Source organism: Eumetopias jubatus, unplaced genomic scaffold, assembly GCF_037043125.1.
Source record: "Eumetopias jubatus isolate StellerSeaLion01/CBP00866 unplaced genomic scaffold, mEumJub1_p1.0 scaffold_13, whole genome shotgun sequence".
Classification (NCBI taxonomy): domain Eukaryota; kingdom Metazoa; phylum Chordata; class Mammalia; order Carnivora; family Otariidae; genus Eumetopias; species Eumetopias jubatus.
The window spans coordinates 41348843-41363986 of NW_028274819.1; the positions used below are offsets into that span (position 1 = coordinate 41348843).

General features: G+C 56.0%; 1 protein-coding gene across 1 annotated transcript in view; it reads left to right on the forward strand.

Annotated features, from left to right (window-relative positions):
* Window positions 1–12482, forward strand: part of ABCC8 (ATP binding cassette subfamily C member 8) — a 72890-nt gene extending 60408 nt beyond the window's left edge. The window contains exons 27-39 of the mRNA XM_028116825.2: window positions 792–861; window positions 1366–1523; window positions 3262–3354; window positions 7051–7153; window positions 7710–7823; window positions 8143–8263; window positions 8359–8489; window positions 9417–9495; window positions 9705–9813; window positions 10228–10331; window positions 11106–11239; window positions 11735–11797; window positions 12335–12482. Of these exons, the coding sequence (XP_027972626.2) occupies window positions 792–861; window positions 1366–1523; window positions 3262–3354; window positions 7051–7153; window positions 7710–7823; window positions 8143–8263; window positions 8359–8489; window positions 9417–9495; window positions 9705–9813; window positions 10228–10331; window positions 11106–11239; window positions 11735–11797; window positions 12335–12472 (1417 nt within the window). The 3' untranslated portion in view covers window positions 12473–12482. The remainder of the gene's footprint in view (window positions 1–791; window positions 862–1365; window positions 1524–3261; window positions 3355–7050; window positions 7154–7709; window positions 7824–8142; window positions 8264–8358; window positions 8490–9416; window positions 9496–9704; window positions 9814–10227; window positions 10332–11105; window positions 11240–11734; window positions 11798–12334) is intronic.
* Window positions 12483–15144: the final 2662 nt, after the last annotated feature.

A 15144-nucleotide genomic window follows, 5' to 3' on the forward strand; every position in this document is an offset into this window, starting at 1 on the left:
TAAGTTTCCCTTCCTCAGGCAGGTACCGTCTGCCGGTCTCCGCTCTCCCTCTTCTCCCTCAGCCAGCCTGCAGGTTCTGATACCGGGCACACGGGGACATGTTTTAATCTCCTGGAAGGGGATGGATAAAAATTCCAAAGGCCACTTGGTGTGAAACAGATCTAAGGTGGTCACTGCTCAGTTGACTGGCTGACTCATTTTTAAAGCATGACAGGCAAACAGGTGGTCTGGCCCCTTGTCAATGCCAGGCCTCACCATCTGACTACGCTTTTTACTTTTCAGACCCATGAGCTCTCTGTGGCCCACAGACATGACCTCAACATTTACTCACCCTCTATTTGTCCCCGGTCTGAGCTTCCGAAACCCTCTGGTTAGGTTTGGGCCGGTTCTGGTTCAGAGCCAGAGTGATGACAGCTGGAGTAGCCTCGCAGGGTCAGCCAGCTGACAGCCTGTCCCCAGGGCCCTGTTCGCCCTAGAGAAGCCTCGATGTCCCCAGAGTGAGCTGCTGAGTGAGTCAGGCAGATCAAATAGCTGAGGAAGGTGGTGGTGGTGATACATGGGCTTGAGAGCCAGAGAGGTTAGTGAGGGGCCAGCACCCCCTTGGGCAGCTGCAGGAATTCTCAGGGACACAGGCCAGACATCTACAGACTTGCAAAGGTAACCACCCCTAGGCAGCCAGACCCAGAGATGACCCCACAGACACTAAAATGAAAGAAGTAACTACCCTCATTCAATAAACAGGAAGGAAATCAATAAATGGATGAGTAACTGTTCTTCTGGTTGCCTCATAGGTTTTTTGAGACCACGCCCCTTGGAAGCATCCTGAATAGATTTTCAGCTGACTGTAACACCATCGACCAGGTACACAGGACTGTGACCCATTTCCCCAGTTCAGAGAGACGCCAGGTCCCCAAGCTTTTCCTCTCTGGTGCTGGCTTCCCCAGGTCTGGTGCTCAGAGCCCCGTGGGACGAACCCAGTATGGGCCCCAATCTGATTACAACGCTGCCTCAGGGCCTGGGGCTGCCCCTGTGAAACTGTCATGATAAGACTGAGGGAAACCACATCGCTTTGGCTTCCATCCAATACCCCCTGGCTCACTCCAGTAAGGTTCCTGCATAGTCTGAACCAAGGTGGCTGATTTTGTGGAGAACATTCCTTTCCATTGAGCTTGTGTTCTTGGTTTACCATCGTACTAGATGGTGAGGAAACAAAGTCCTGATTCCTGCTCTCAGGGAGCCTACCGTGTAGCTGGAGAGATGAGACATGTGCCTGTCATAATGTGAGAGAGCAAAACATGGCGGCAGGTAACACACTGAAGATAAACACCAAAACTCACCTCCCTCTGTCACCCTCCGCTCCGTCAGCACATCCCATCCACGCTGGAGTGCCTGAGCCGCTCCACCCTTCTCTGCGTCTCAGCCCTGGCTGTCATCTCCTATGTCACGCCTGTGTTCCTCGTGGCCCTCTTGCCCCTGGCCGTGGTGTGCTACTTCATCCAGAAGTACTTCCGGGTGGCGTCCAGGTGATGGCAGCCTTTGCCAGCCCCAGGGGGCGGGAGATGGGAGGTGCTTTGCAGTGGGCAGTTGGGTACTCTTACTAGAGTAGTCATCAAAAAGTAGTAGAGTCCTATTGCCCCTGAAGAAGAAAATAGAAAGGAAGGAAGGGGAGATATTCATCTTCCACCAGCCTGATGTAACCATCTGTCAGCACACACACACACACACACACACACACACACACACACACACACCCTACAGTTAATATCGGAACCATTTCCTTAGGAGATAGGGTCAGGAGTAGAATTGCTAGGTCGGGGTGTATACACACCTTTATGCCCTTCATTCATTTTGCCAAAATGCTTCTCAGGAGGGTTGCTTCTCAGGAGGAGTCCAGTGACCGGGCTGATTGCTGATGCACGAAATCGAGGGCACCTGATGGCAGGGGTGTTATGGCAATCCCACGGGGGCCAGAGCATGCCTGGGAGCCCTCACTTGAGGGAGCCTTTCACAAGGATCACATTTGCCCTCAGGAGTCTTCGAGTCACACAGGCTTCTTTCCTACTCAAAATTTTCTAAGAACATTCTCTAGAAGTTCTTTCTGGGAGTGATTCTGTTAAACTCATAGGTCCAAATAATTGTCAGGAAAATTTGAAAGAATCTCTAGACCAGTGTTTTTCAAACTGCCAACTGCAACCTATCAGTGGGTCATGAAATCAATATCATAGATCACAGCCAGCATTTTTATCAAATGAAATTGAAGAGAGCATATCAGACTGTATGTACATAGTAACAGTAAGTTTTGCTTCATGAAACCTTTGGGGCGTGTAGGAGGGTGTGTGTGTGTGTATGTGTGTGTGTGTGCGCACGCGCGCGTGCGTGCATGCACGCATGCGCGCATGTGCACTGATTTGTAGTATAAAATGCATTTCTTACCGCAGGTTATAATCAAAAGGTTAAGTAACTTTCCCAAGTGCACATAGTTGATTAGTAACTGGAGTCAAAATGCTGATTATCAATAAAAACAATTAAATTTAGATACATTTTGACCACGATTACCTTGCCCATAAGGACCAAGATTCGTATGCTGGATGGTGTAGAATCCCCTGGCACCCAGAAGGAGCATGTTAGTGTTCACAGATCACTGTGGCTTTTTAAACACTGTACAAGCTGTTTTACAAATTTCATTTCTTCTGCCAGAGAAACCACCCTGTTCCCCTGGCATCCTCTCTGCCCTGGGGACAGTCTGTCCAGGAACACTGCCTCCCGCATCCCAGCCTGACCTCCTTGGCACTGATGTGCTTGTCAAGGTGCAGCTGTGGGGAGCAGGGGCAATCCTGTTGCCATGGAAACCTCTGGCCTGTCCCCCTCAAGGAGCTCTGTAGATACTAGCCCGTGATCTGCCTGAGCCTATTGTGGTTACCAGGGAGGGGACTGAAAGCTTTGTGTGAGGTCTTTCTGCTCCTTTCGCTAGCTGTCTCAAGGTTCAGGTTGTTCCCCGTGAGAGAGAACCGACCGTACCTGCCCTGCCTTACTACACTCGTGAGGTAGACATTGCCCAGGGTTACAGTGCCTGCCCCGGCATGCTGTTTAAGCATTTTGCTGGGGTGGTACCACTGGCTTCCCTCTCTACAGGGGAGACACTGAGACCTGGACAGGTAAAGCCATTTGCACACACAGTGGTTGTCGGGGGAGCTGGGATTCAGACCCGAGCCGAGCCCTGCACCTGCCCTCTTGACCATTCTACTCTGCTCTCCTGCACAGGGACCTGCAGCAGCTGGATGACACCACCCAGCTCCCCCTGCTCTCCCACTTTGCTGAAACCGTGGAAGGTCTCACCACCATCCGGGCCTTCAGGTACCAGATTTACCCAAGGGTGGGTGGGAGTGGGGCCAGGGCCACAGGTCATGTGGTTCGGTTGTCAGGGCTTGGCTTAGGAAGGCCCAGGACACGTGTCTCCCAACCACTCCTCAGGCCCTGAAGCCTTGATGATGTCTCCCAGAGGGGTCAGGTCCGATGGGCTCCACTGTATGATCCAGAGAGGAAAATCTCAGCCCTGCAGCCAAGTCCAGAGCCTCTGTGAACTAAGGCGGGACATGAAAAGAAAGCTGGGAAGTATATGCTCACATATCAATGCTAGAAAGGCTTTTCCATCATGTGGGCCATCCCTGAGGCCATCTTTGATGGAGAATCTCCAGTGACTCGAACACTAGGATAAGTAATTTACATGTCATCTCATTGATTGTGCACTGCGATCCAAAGCAGTAAGCATGATTATTCCCATTTCCCAAATAAAGAAATTGAGGCTCAGAGAGACTGTATAACCCCTCTGGGTAAGGTCCTCTGAAGCCTAGACTTGAACCTGCCCATTCGTTCAGTAAACATGTACTGAGCTAAAACCCAAGCCAGACACTAAAAAGACAGAGCTGAGTCAGATGAGCCCCGGTCCTGGAGGCATTTACAATCCAGGCTTTGAGCAGGCCAGCGGAAAACCATGTGACAGGTACTCTGAAAGAAAGGGGAATGCAGACTATGGGGACATAGAAGGGAGGCAGTCACTGAAGACTTCACAGAGGAGAAGTTGTCAGAGCCAGCATCAAAGGGTAAATAAAAGTTCACCAAGCTGGAGGATTTCCCCGCAAAACTTCAGTGTCCCTGCTTTCCACCCTCAGTCATGACGTTGGGCTAGACGGGAGCATCTCAGGCTGCCTGGGGAGGAGAGGGGCCATTGCTCCCTGCCCCAGTCTCTGTCTGATGTATTAGAACATCTCTCCTCCAGCCAAACAGGCCAGAGACCCCTGCCTCAGACAGTTGGACTCTGGTCTCTAAGCCTTACCCAGAGAGTGATTCCAGGTTATTTTTAGGATGGCACAGCTGTGCAGGGGGTGACAGTAACCATGCGACACCAAGCCCCATGTCCAGAAATAATCCCAGGGCTCCAGGACCAGCCAAGAGGATTCAGGGAGGCTTGCGTCTCCTCCCTCCAAGCCCCAAAGCTCCAGGAGAGGTGCCCAGGCCCCTTGGTGCAGCACTGTGGCCCTACTGACTCCCTGGGCCATCTGCACCAGTGAAATGTCCTCTGAGGGGTCTTGTCTGAGTGAAGGAAAGCAACGCTGAGCTCTGCCCTGGCCTTGGTCCACTCCCTGGACAGCCCTGCGCTGTCCTCTGTGCAGAAGCCCCTTGGAAACTGGCATGATGCTAAGGTCTCCTCCGAGTCCCCGTCCTGTCTCAAGCCTGCACTTCCCCAGGTCCTCTGACTTCGGGGGCCCTCCACACTGGCAGGCCTGGTCTCTACTCAGTCTTAGTACTGTTCCTCTTACACGTGCTGTCCTGGCGGCCTTCGGGCTGGGCCTGGGGCAGAGAGATTGTGACTTTCTTCCGGGGGGGCTGGACCCTCTCAGTAGGATCTGAGTGGATGCAGCATCCTGCAGGCAGCCTCAGACCCAGCCTGTGGTCAGTCAGAGGAACTGCTGCTCAGTGAAGCCTCCCACGCCCTACACTGACACAGGGGGGATCTCGACATGTGGATGAAGGACTTTCTAGTCCTCCCTGGATGTGTTTAATTCATTGGCTCTTGCCTAGCAGCCTACCCTGCTGAGAGCTAACTAGCATTTACTGATTGTGCACCTCACACATGCCAGGCACTGTGCTGTATGTGTATTATTGCATTTAATGCTCACAAGAGCCCCATGACATAGATTCGAGCAGCCACGTTCAACAGATAAGGCTGAATCACCAACCTGAGGTCACACACGAGGTCAGAGCCAGTGCTAGGCTTGGAACCCAGGCCTGTGGGACCTTCCGGTTTCTCTAGGAGGCCCTGCCTTTTCCCAGAAAAGTTTCAAGAGTACCCCAGCCCCAGACTCAGTGTTGGGCTCAGAGGCTGTTTCAGCCCAGGTGGGAACTATTAGTGTCCCCATTTTACTAATGAGGAAACTGAGTCTTGGGCCTGACACACAGCCAATTAAGGAAGAAGGCTCAGAATCCAATGTGGGTCTGCATGGCCCCACACTGGCACTCTCCACATTCCTCACACTGTCACACACCTATCCCAGAAGCCACACCTCCCACATACACCCTCACGCACACCCACCCCTCAGGCTCGCCAGTCACACACACTCGGTCATACCCTTCAGACTTGGGGCTACACACTCGCCTCAGCCACATGACCCACCACCACCGTGCTGTGCGATCGTACACTCTCTCACACCTCAGAGTCTCACTCTGCTCTCCTCAGACACATGGGTCAGGCACAGCCCCTCCGCCCAGAAATAAAGCAGAACAAACACCTTCCAAGAGTGAGAAGCAAAGGCGCGGTAAGACTTGTCTTGAGCCTTCTGAGTCCCCAGTTGTTTCCCTGAGACCAATGCTAAGACGGCTTCGGCTTCCATTTGTTCCTTCGCTCGCCGTGAAACAAGTGTTCCACCCCCTCCTCTGGGCCTGGCCAAACCATCCTGGTGTGAGGGAGTGGACAGGGAGAGTGATGCCAGGAGCCCAGGCTGCTCAGAGAGAAAAAGCAGGTCCATTCGAAGTAACGCGAGAACATCATGAGGGCACAAGTGAAGGAAAGAAGTCTCTGGGGTCAGGGAAGCTTCCATTTGTTCTTTCAGCAGGTATTTATTGACAGTGCTGGGGCTAGGGATGCCCTGGTGAACAAAACAGCCATGGGCTCCATTCTCATAGAGTTTACAGTCTCGTGAGGGAGATAAGCAGCTAGAGAAATGAACATAAGAACAAAGGTTATGAAACAAACAGGCTGCAAAGATGGGGAACCATAGGCCAGGAAAGGCCACCCTGAGGAGGTGTCATTTGAGGTAAAGAGAGGAGTCAACCTTGTGAAGAGCAGAAGAGAAAGCATTCCAGGCAGAGGGGACAGCATGTACAAAGGCCCTGGGGTGGGAAAGACCTTGGTGTTGTCACAAAACTGAAAAAGGGCAAGTAATAAATTACTTTATTGTAATTTCTGTGGCTGCAAGGCAGTGAGCAAGGGAATTTGTGGCATGGAAGGAGGCTAGGTTGGCAGGAGCCAGCTCACGCAGGCTCCTGGCAAGGAGGTGGTTCTTTAGCCTCAAAACCATTGACATTCCAAATAGGAGAGAGATGGGATGTAATTTATGATTTACAAAGATTATGCTGGCTGCTGTGGGAAGACAGCAGGTAGACCTATGGGGAAGCTGACGCAGTAGCCCAGGCGAGAGGCAGGCAGAAGCAAGGACTATTTTGGAGGAAGAAATAAGAGGTCTTGTAGAGAGATTGGATGTGAATCCAGAGGACTCCTTGGTTTCTGGCCTGAGCATCTAGGTAGGCAGAAGTGCGCTTTACTGTAATAGCTAGACCCTGAAGAGAAGAATGGGTCTTGGGGTGAAAGCAGGAGTCTGAAGGAGGTGGGAGTCTTGACAAGTTTGAATAAAGTAGCAAGGAGCCGGGAGGGTCATCCAGAGAGGAATGGCATACATAACGTCAGACACAGCATGTTTACTGGCTGCTTCTCTGTAGGTAAGGAGAGGCCTGGGGGTCATGTGGACCCTCAGACCCTCCCCATCCTCCCTCCAGGTATGAGGCTAGGTTCCAGCAGAAGCTCCTCGAATACACAGACTCCAACAACATCGCCTCCCTCTTCCTCACGGCTGCCAACAGATGGCTAGAAGTCCGCATGGCAAGTGCCACCCACCCCCCACCCCGGGCCCTGAGACAGGGGTTTCTGATAGGGGTGTGGAGCCAGAGCAAGGGCCAAACATGGACTAGAGGGTGGGAAGAGAGGATGGAATAGCAGCCCATGTGTGCCCATGGGGCAGGCGCCGAGCCCTCCTCTTCTCCCAGCCCTGGCGGCCCTCCCTGTGTCTGCCCTGAGCCTCCTGTTCCCCATCCCTGCCCGGGGGCTTGTGCACCTGAGGTGTGCACCAGTAGCCGGAAGAGCTGTGTGTTTCACTGTGATGAGTGTGTGTCTGAAGTGGGCCATATGACATGCGTGGGCCAGCTGGTGAGGCATGCACGTTCAGGCCCGCACAGACGGCTGGGGTTGGGGCAGAAGCCGTGTGCACACGTTGTCTCCTGGGGCTCTGGCCTTCAAGGCCTCCTGCATGTCTGATGATGTGCAGGTGTGTTGCTGGGCTGGGGTAGAGTGTCTGCTGAGCTGAAGGGAGTGAGGTGGGTTGGGGGGGCACTGTGGTTTCGACCCCGGAGGACCCACACAGGCTCACCTCCCCCCGCAGGAGTACATCGGTGCCTGTGTGGTCCTCATCGCGGCCGTGACTTCCATCTCCAACTCCCTGCACAGGGAGCTCTCTGCTGGCCTGGTGGGCCTGGGCCTTACCTATGCCCTAATGGTGAGTGGCAGCAGACTGGGGCAGGGGAGGGCTCAGATATCAGCCCTCAGGGAATCTCGGAGACACCCTCCAGGCCCTACCCCAAGCTACTGTGAGTCTGATGCGGGAGGGACCATGGGGGTAGGAGGGCTAGCCCAGGGCCGGAGCCCCAGACAGGTGGTGGGTAAGGATCCACGTTCGTTGTAACCCTCCCATGCCTCCAGGGAAGACCCCCCCCCGAATAGCAGCCGGAGACACCAAGGGCCCCTGGCCCCCTCAGCTGTAAGAAGAGCCATCCTGGTGGCCCGGGTTGGACCAAGTGCTCACTGACTCCCCGCAGGTTTCCAACTACCTCAACTGGATGGTGAGGAACCTGGCGGACATGGAGATCCAGCTGGGGGCCGTGAAGCGCATCCATGGGCTCCTGAGAACGGAAGCGGAGAGCTACGAGGGGCTGCTGGGTGAGAGGCCCGGCCGAGGGGCACGTCGGGGGCGGGGGGTCCTCCGGGATACCAGCGGTGCCATATCCGCTGGCTGAGCCCCGTCTGGCCCCCAGCGCCCTCGCTCATCCCGAAGAACTGGCCAGACCAAGGGCAGATCCAGATCCAGAACCTCAGTGTGCGCTACGACAGCTCGCTGAGGCCAGTGCTGAGGCACGTCAACGCCCTCATCTCCCCAGGACAGAAGGTCAGCGGGCGGCGGGGCGGAGGGCTGGACTGTGGCGCAGTCAGCTCACGGCCCCCTGGGGCCTTCCGGGGCTCCCAACCAGTCAGAGCCACCCCCCAGGTGCTGGCCCTGGGCTCCTCACACAGACAAGGCTCAGCCCACCTCTCCCCTGCTCCTTCTGCTGCCCTCACTCACCCACCAAGGAGACGGACACCCCAGACTCCCCTGGCTGAGAGGGCTTTGTCAGGGGCCCCCTGAGCTTCAGAGCAGGTCCTCGGGACAGAGAGTGGGGCCGCAGTTGTCTGGCACTCTGACCCAACTCTCTGACGGATTCCCTCCTCGTGCCCCCTCTGCTCTGACACTGCCCCCCTCCTTCTGTCTCTTAGTCCCTCTCTGTCTGTGGTGTCCGTCTCATTCTCTCTGACCTTCATATGTACCTCTCTCCCTGCCTCTGGCCCCCCCATCTGTCCTTACCTCTCTCGTCCTTCTGTGTCACCATCTCTGTCTTTGTACTGGTCCCCCATTGTCCTTTCCGTTGGTACCCATGGGCCTGGAAGCAATGGGGTCAGAGGTGACTGCAGTTTAAGGTGAAGCACACAGATACGTTGCTGCAGACCTCACCGAGCCACCCCCAGGCCTTCCTACCACACCCGCGCACATACACCACACACCGGGGCCCCCAGTCCCCCTGCAGCCACGCACCAGGCACGGCAGGGCCTACACCCAGGCCCAGGAAATGGACATATACGCCCTGTACTTGCTTGTGGGTCCCTGTGGGAGGCCCCTCTGGACCCAGGAAGCAAGCCCAAAGCCGGGGCCCAGCCCTGGCCAAATAGAAGCTGGTCAGAAAGGCAGGACAAGAGATGCTGTGACGTCCAGTGCCTGCATAGCCCAGAGCTAGCACCAGAAGCTTCCCCAGGCACTCACAGTACCTGCTCCTCTCTCCAGATTGGGATCTGTGGCCGCACAGGCAGTGGGAAGTCCTCCTTCTCGCTCGCCTTCTTCCGCATGGTGGACATGTTCGAAGGTGAGTGGTGTGACAGGCGCCCCACGTGTACCCACAGCCACCAGATGGGACCTCAGTCCTGGTGTATGGTCAGATGTCATAGGAGGCCCAGCAATCACTGCCTCCCCCTGCATCCTCGATGGGACCCACGTTCCCAGGCTCAACCTGTCCCCGGCACCACCCGCTCCCCCGCTCCTTGGTGCCCCACCCGTGCCCCTGTCCCCACACAGGGCGCATCATCATTGACGGCATTGACATCGCCAAACTGCCGCTGCACACCCTGCGCTCACGCCTCTCCATCATCCTGCAGGACCCCGTCCTCTTCAGCGGCACCATCCGGTGAGCCCCACCACTCCCACGGGCCCCCCTCCCCGTCCCAGGCCTGGTGCCTTGCCGCTGGAGCATGAGGAGGGGAGGGGTGAGCGAGGCCCGGAGTGCTCAGCTGAGTACCCCTCCCGGGGCAGGCAGCCCAGCTCAGGCTCTGGGCACTATGGGCCGGCCTGGTGCCTCACACTTCGACCCTCGCACCTTTCTCTCCGCTGTGGGGCCCTGTGAGGTAGCCCCACCAGCTCTGCCGGGGGGCAGCTTCCCCCCACCTGCTCACCAGCTTGCGGCTCCCTCGGCCAGCCAGGCCCCCGCGGCAACCAGTTCTCACTCACTGCTCCCTTCCCCAGCCTCGCCCTCGGCCAGTTCCCGGGGACAAGCCAGCACCCTGCTTCCCTCCCTAAGACGACTTTCTGTGGCACCCTCCAGATTTAACCTGGACCCGGAGAAGAAGTGCTCTGACAGCACGCTGTGGGAGGCGCTGGAGATCGCCCAGCTGAAGCTGGTGGTGAAGGCGCTGCCGGGCGGCCTGGGTAAGTCCCGCGGGAGCCGCGGGCCGGGCACAAGGCCGTCTGGAAGGGCTAGGCGGGAAAACTCACACCTGGGTCTGAGGTCTGCCCTGGCTTTAGCCTAGGGTCTGGCAGGACCCCAGAGACCATTCCGTGTCCCCTTTTACCTTACGGGAGCTCAGAGGGGTCACGTGAGTTGTCCCAGGCCACAGGACTGGTCAATTCAGGCTAGCTCCACCTCCGCCCCCAGGGACCCAGGACTCCGCGGGAGTCACTGTGGGGGAGTCCATCATCCCACCACAGTGTATTCGGCCCTGCGCACCCCGGCCACCAGCCTGCGCAGCTCTGCCCCGAGGAAGGAGAGGACAGAGGGGCAGCACTCCAGGGTGCAGGGAAGCCTCTGCCCCCCACCCCAGAGGGCTGCAGAGCCTCGGTGTATTTGCTACAGCCCCTGGGGCGGTGGGGGCCGGCCAAGCCTTAGCCTCAAAGACTCGCCCCGCCGGTGCCCACACACATCTCAGGCACCTACGTACTCAGTGCACACGCCCCCCTCCCGGAGCCGCCCGGGGCCAGGGCAGTGCACCCCTGCAGAGGGTGCTCCTCTCTGTAATTCATGCAAATGGCACCTGTGTCGTCGGGTAAGGTGCAGCAACCCTGCACACCCCCGGCCTCATGACACACGCCTGCATGTTCGGCCCTGTACATACATTTCCTAACACCCCCTAAGCCATGCTGTCTACTAAACTCCCAAAGCCAGACTACTGCAGCCCTGCTTCTCCTCCCCGGGCCTGTTTTCAGATGCCATCATCACGGAAGGCGGGGAGAATTTCAGTCAGGGCCAGAGGCAACTGTTCTGTCTGGCTCGGGCCTTCGTGAGGAAGACCAGCATCTTCATCATGGACGAAGCCACGGCCTCCATCGACATGGCCACGGTCAGTCCAGAGCACAGCCGTGGGGTGGGGTCTTGGAGAGGGTTGTCATGGGGTCTTGGGGTGAAATTTGCACAAAGTGGTCCCGAAGCTCAAGTTGTCTTTAACGTCAAGGGCCATTTGTGGCAGAAAAGGCAAAGGACTGGAGGGACCCTGACTCCAGCTAGTTTCAGGGCATGTTTGTAGCTCACAAACACACAAGCTGCACACAGACCCAGAGAGACTTCACACTCATCACCCGCCACACTGCCCAGCCAGACACACTCACAGCACACACACGTGCACAGAGCTGAGCCCCCAACAGGCTGAGCCCTGCCTCTGAATGCTAGAACTTGGTTGGTCCTATGGGGACAAGGACCAGACAGATGGAGGGAGGGGTGGGCTAGGATTGGGGTCACTTGGGAGCTGGACCGCAGACCTGGGCCCCACATTCCCAAAGCCAGGCCAGACCCCATCCACTAGGCAGATGAGCCAACCACTGCTGCTCCCACCCGGCAGGAAAACATCCTCCAGAAGGTGGTGATGACAGCCTTCGCAGACCGCACCGTGGTCACCATCGCGGTAAGGGGCCCCTTGTTGGGGTGCGGGGCAACACCCAGAGAGAGGCCTGGCCTCTTGAGGCTTTCATCAGAGGGCAGCCACCAGGCTTACCCGGTCCTGGTAAACAAGGAGAGGCCCCTGGAGCAATGATGCAGAGTCTGGAGGGCTTGCAGGGAACCTGGACCACAGGACAGGGGGTGTGGGAGGACATACACCTGCTCTTCCCTCAGATCCCTCTCTCTTTCTCCAGGTTCCAAGGCCCACCCCTGTCCTAAGGCCCCCGGGAGCTAGGCTAGGATACCTTCTCTTAGGAAGCGGGGGTTGGGCTGTGAGTCTTGAAGCCCAGAGGTGAGGGCAGAGCCAAGACTTGGTAAGGGGAGAGGGTGTCATTACTGTACAGAGCGCTTGGGGTCACAGCCACCCCCAGGAAAGGGCAGTGGCCACAGAGATGGGACATTCCATACACATGCCTCCTCCCCCAAACTGCAGAAGAGACACCCTCAGCTGCCCCTCCCTCCCCCCACCACCCTGATCAGCCCCCACCCCCACCCCACCCAGCACCGTGTGCACACCATCCTGAGCGCAGACCTGGTGATTGTCCTGAAACGCGGCGCCATCCTTGAGTTCGACAAGCCAGAGAAGCTGCTCAGCCAGAAGGACAGCATCTTTGCCTCCTTTGTCCGTGCGGACAAGTGACCAGCCAGAGCCCAAGTGCCACCCCGTGCCCCAGCCTGCCCCCACCTCCCGCCCGGGCTTTCTAACTGTAAATCACTTGTAAATAAAGAGATTGGTTGTTTCCTACCGGAGGCCTCTTGGGTCTGGTGGGCAGGGACTGGGGTGGCCTGTGGGGCATCGGGCAGACCTGAGGCTGTGTGAGTGTGGCCAGAAGTGTGTTTCCTTATCTGTGAAGTGAGGTTTGTATTAGTCTGCTCAGGCGGCTATAACAAAATAGTGGACTAGGAGACTTAAACAGAAACGTTTTCTGACAGCTCTGGAGGCTGGAAGTCCAAGATCAAGGTGTCATAGGTTTGGTTTCTCCTAAAGACCTAATTACCTCTTCACAGGCTCTGTCTCCAAATACTGTCACACTGGGGGGCTTCAACATGGGCATTTAGGGCTTTAACAAATCGATTTGGGGAAGGGGACACCATTCAGTCCATAACAAGGGTTATCACATTTTTGTGATTACCTCATTAGACAAAGTAGTCCCCTTCCTTCTCACTTTATTTCCTGGATTAGTACCACTTCCACGACAAATGACAGGAACCCAACTCAAGGGGGCTTACACAAAAACTGGAATTCATTGCCATATGTGATGGAGGAGGCCAGGAGGTGTAGGGCTTCAAGCATGGCTGGATCCAGCCGTCTGCCGGGATGTGTTTCCATTCCTGGGTTCTGTCTTCCTACCCCTCCCTGATGACAAATGGCCACTAGCCCCTCCAGCTTATACACTACGCCTCTGAAAAAGAGATGGTTTTTCCCAATAGTCCCAGCAAAAGTCTTGGGAGCAAATCTCAACGGACCAAGTTGGGTCGTATCCCTACCTCTACCCAATCACTGTGGTCAGAGGGCTGGGCTACACTGACTGGCTAGGCCTGGATCACATGTCCCCATCTGTGTCGCCTACAGGGAGGCATTTAGAATGGGAGAAGGGTGGTCCTTCAGAGGGAAGCACAGTGCATAGACCACAAGTCAGCCAGGTGGTGGCTGGAGATGCTGAGGCCCAGACGCTGGGGAGACGCAAACAACAGATATCTTCAGATTCTATCAACATCATGAAACAGGAGTGCACACCTCCCCCAGCCCAGAAATGGCAGGTGCTGATTCACATATCATGTTTGTATCATTTTCACATTGACTTCAGTACTGGCTATCCCAGCTCTGGGGCACAGACCCCGGAGTCTTGGGCCTGTGTTTCTCTTGGTTGCAACGCGATGACAGCAATGTAAGGAAAACCCACCAGTCACTGGAGAGAGGCCCAACACAGACCTTTTGGATATTCCAAGAGCCAGAGGGGATGAGGAGGTGCGAGCTCTGTAAGGCCTGGCAGGCTGCCTGGGGGAGGCAAGATGTGAGGTGGGCATGAGAGGGGTGGGAATTGGACAGGCAGAGTTAGAGAAAATGGCCCATGGAGCAGGGGGTGGGGGCATAAGATCACAGGGCCTTAAATGCCAAGACAAGGAGTCTGGGATAAGTTTATGAACAAAAGGGAAGTGGAGAAGGTTTCTGAGCGAGAAAGGAACCTGACAAATGTAGTATGTGGGGGAGATGAGTATGAGGAGGTAAGGATGGAGCAGGGCAGGAGGCTGAGCTCTTTGAGTAAGGGGCTCACCCTCCTAGAAAGGAATGGAGCAGGTAATAGCTGAGGCCTCAGGGCCACGCTGTGAGGCAGGGCCTTGCCTTTCCAGCTCTAAGATGCCTCTGGGGGCAGCCCTCTCTACTGAGGGGCCTCCCAAGGGCAGAGCCTGGGAAGGGAGAAGATTCCTAACCCCACCCCCACCTTGTGCCCACCACACCCCATGGGATTGAAGGGAGGTAGCAGGGGCAGGGCAAGGTCCAGACAGAAGTCTTGCAGGGATGCCCAAGGCCATTCTGGCCCAAACCCTTCTGTAGTATCCCTGATGGTCTGCCAACTTTGACTTGTATACTCCAAAGATATGGGTCATCTCTGGTTATTAGAACTGACTCTTCCCTATGTGAAATCACAACCTGCCTCTGTTCCACTCAGTGTCTGTACTGGTTCTATACTTTGGGCCACATAAAACTATCAGTCCATCCTCTTTGGACCCCTGGGATTTCTGCAATAGTGACCCAACTCCCTAGGGGGCTCTCTAAGGCTCCTTTTCTGGTGGCTGGACAGATGTAGTTGCCTCACAGTTTCCTGTCTCCTTGAGCTCCCCCACTCTGATCATCCTGTTCTCCCCTCCCCACTCTAGGCACTGCATCTCTGTTAATATAGCCCAAGCTTACAATTACCCTGAGCAGCATTGTTGACTCTGCCTGCAGATGAGTATGAGACAGAAAGGAAAACTCAATATGAAAATCACAGTCTGCCCCACTGTGGCCCATATCCCCACTCTTCCCATTCGGCGCCCTGCCTCAAGCCCCCACTCCAACAAATGAACACACCTGGGTCAGGGCTACGAAAAGATCTGAGCCCCAGAGAGGGGATGAGACCATTACTGTCCCAACACTAGAGACCTAGCAGTCTTTCTCTCCCCGCTGAGAACTGGGGGTCCCCAAGCCACAGGGCAACCCTAAGCTGATGCCTGTAGGAGAAGCACCACTCATGTTCAGGTCAAGAGCTTGAGTTCCCCAGTTCCCAAGCCAACCCTAATACAGCCCCTCAGACCCACGTGCCTCCCATG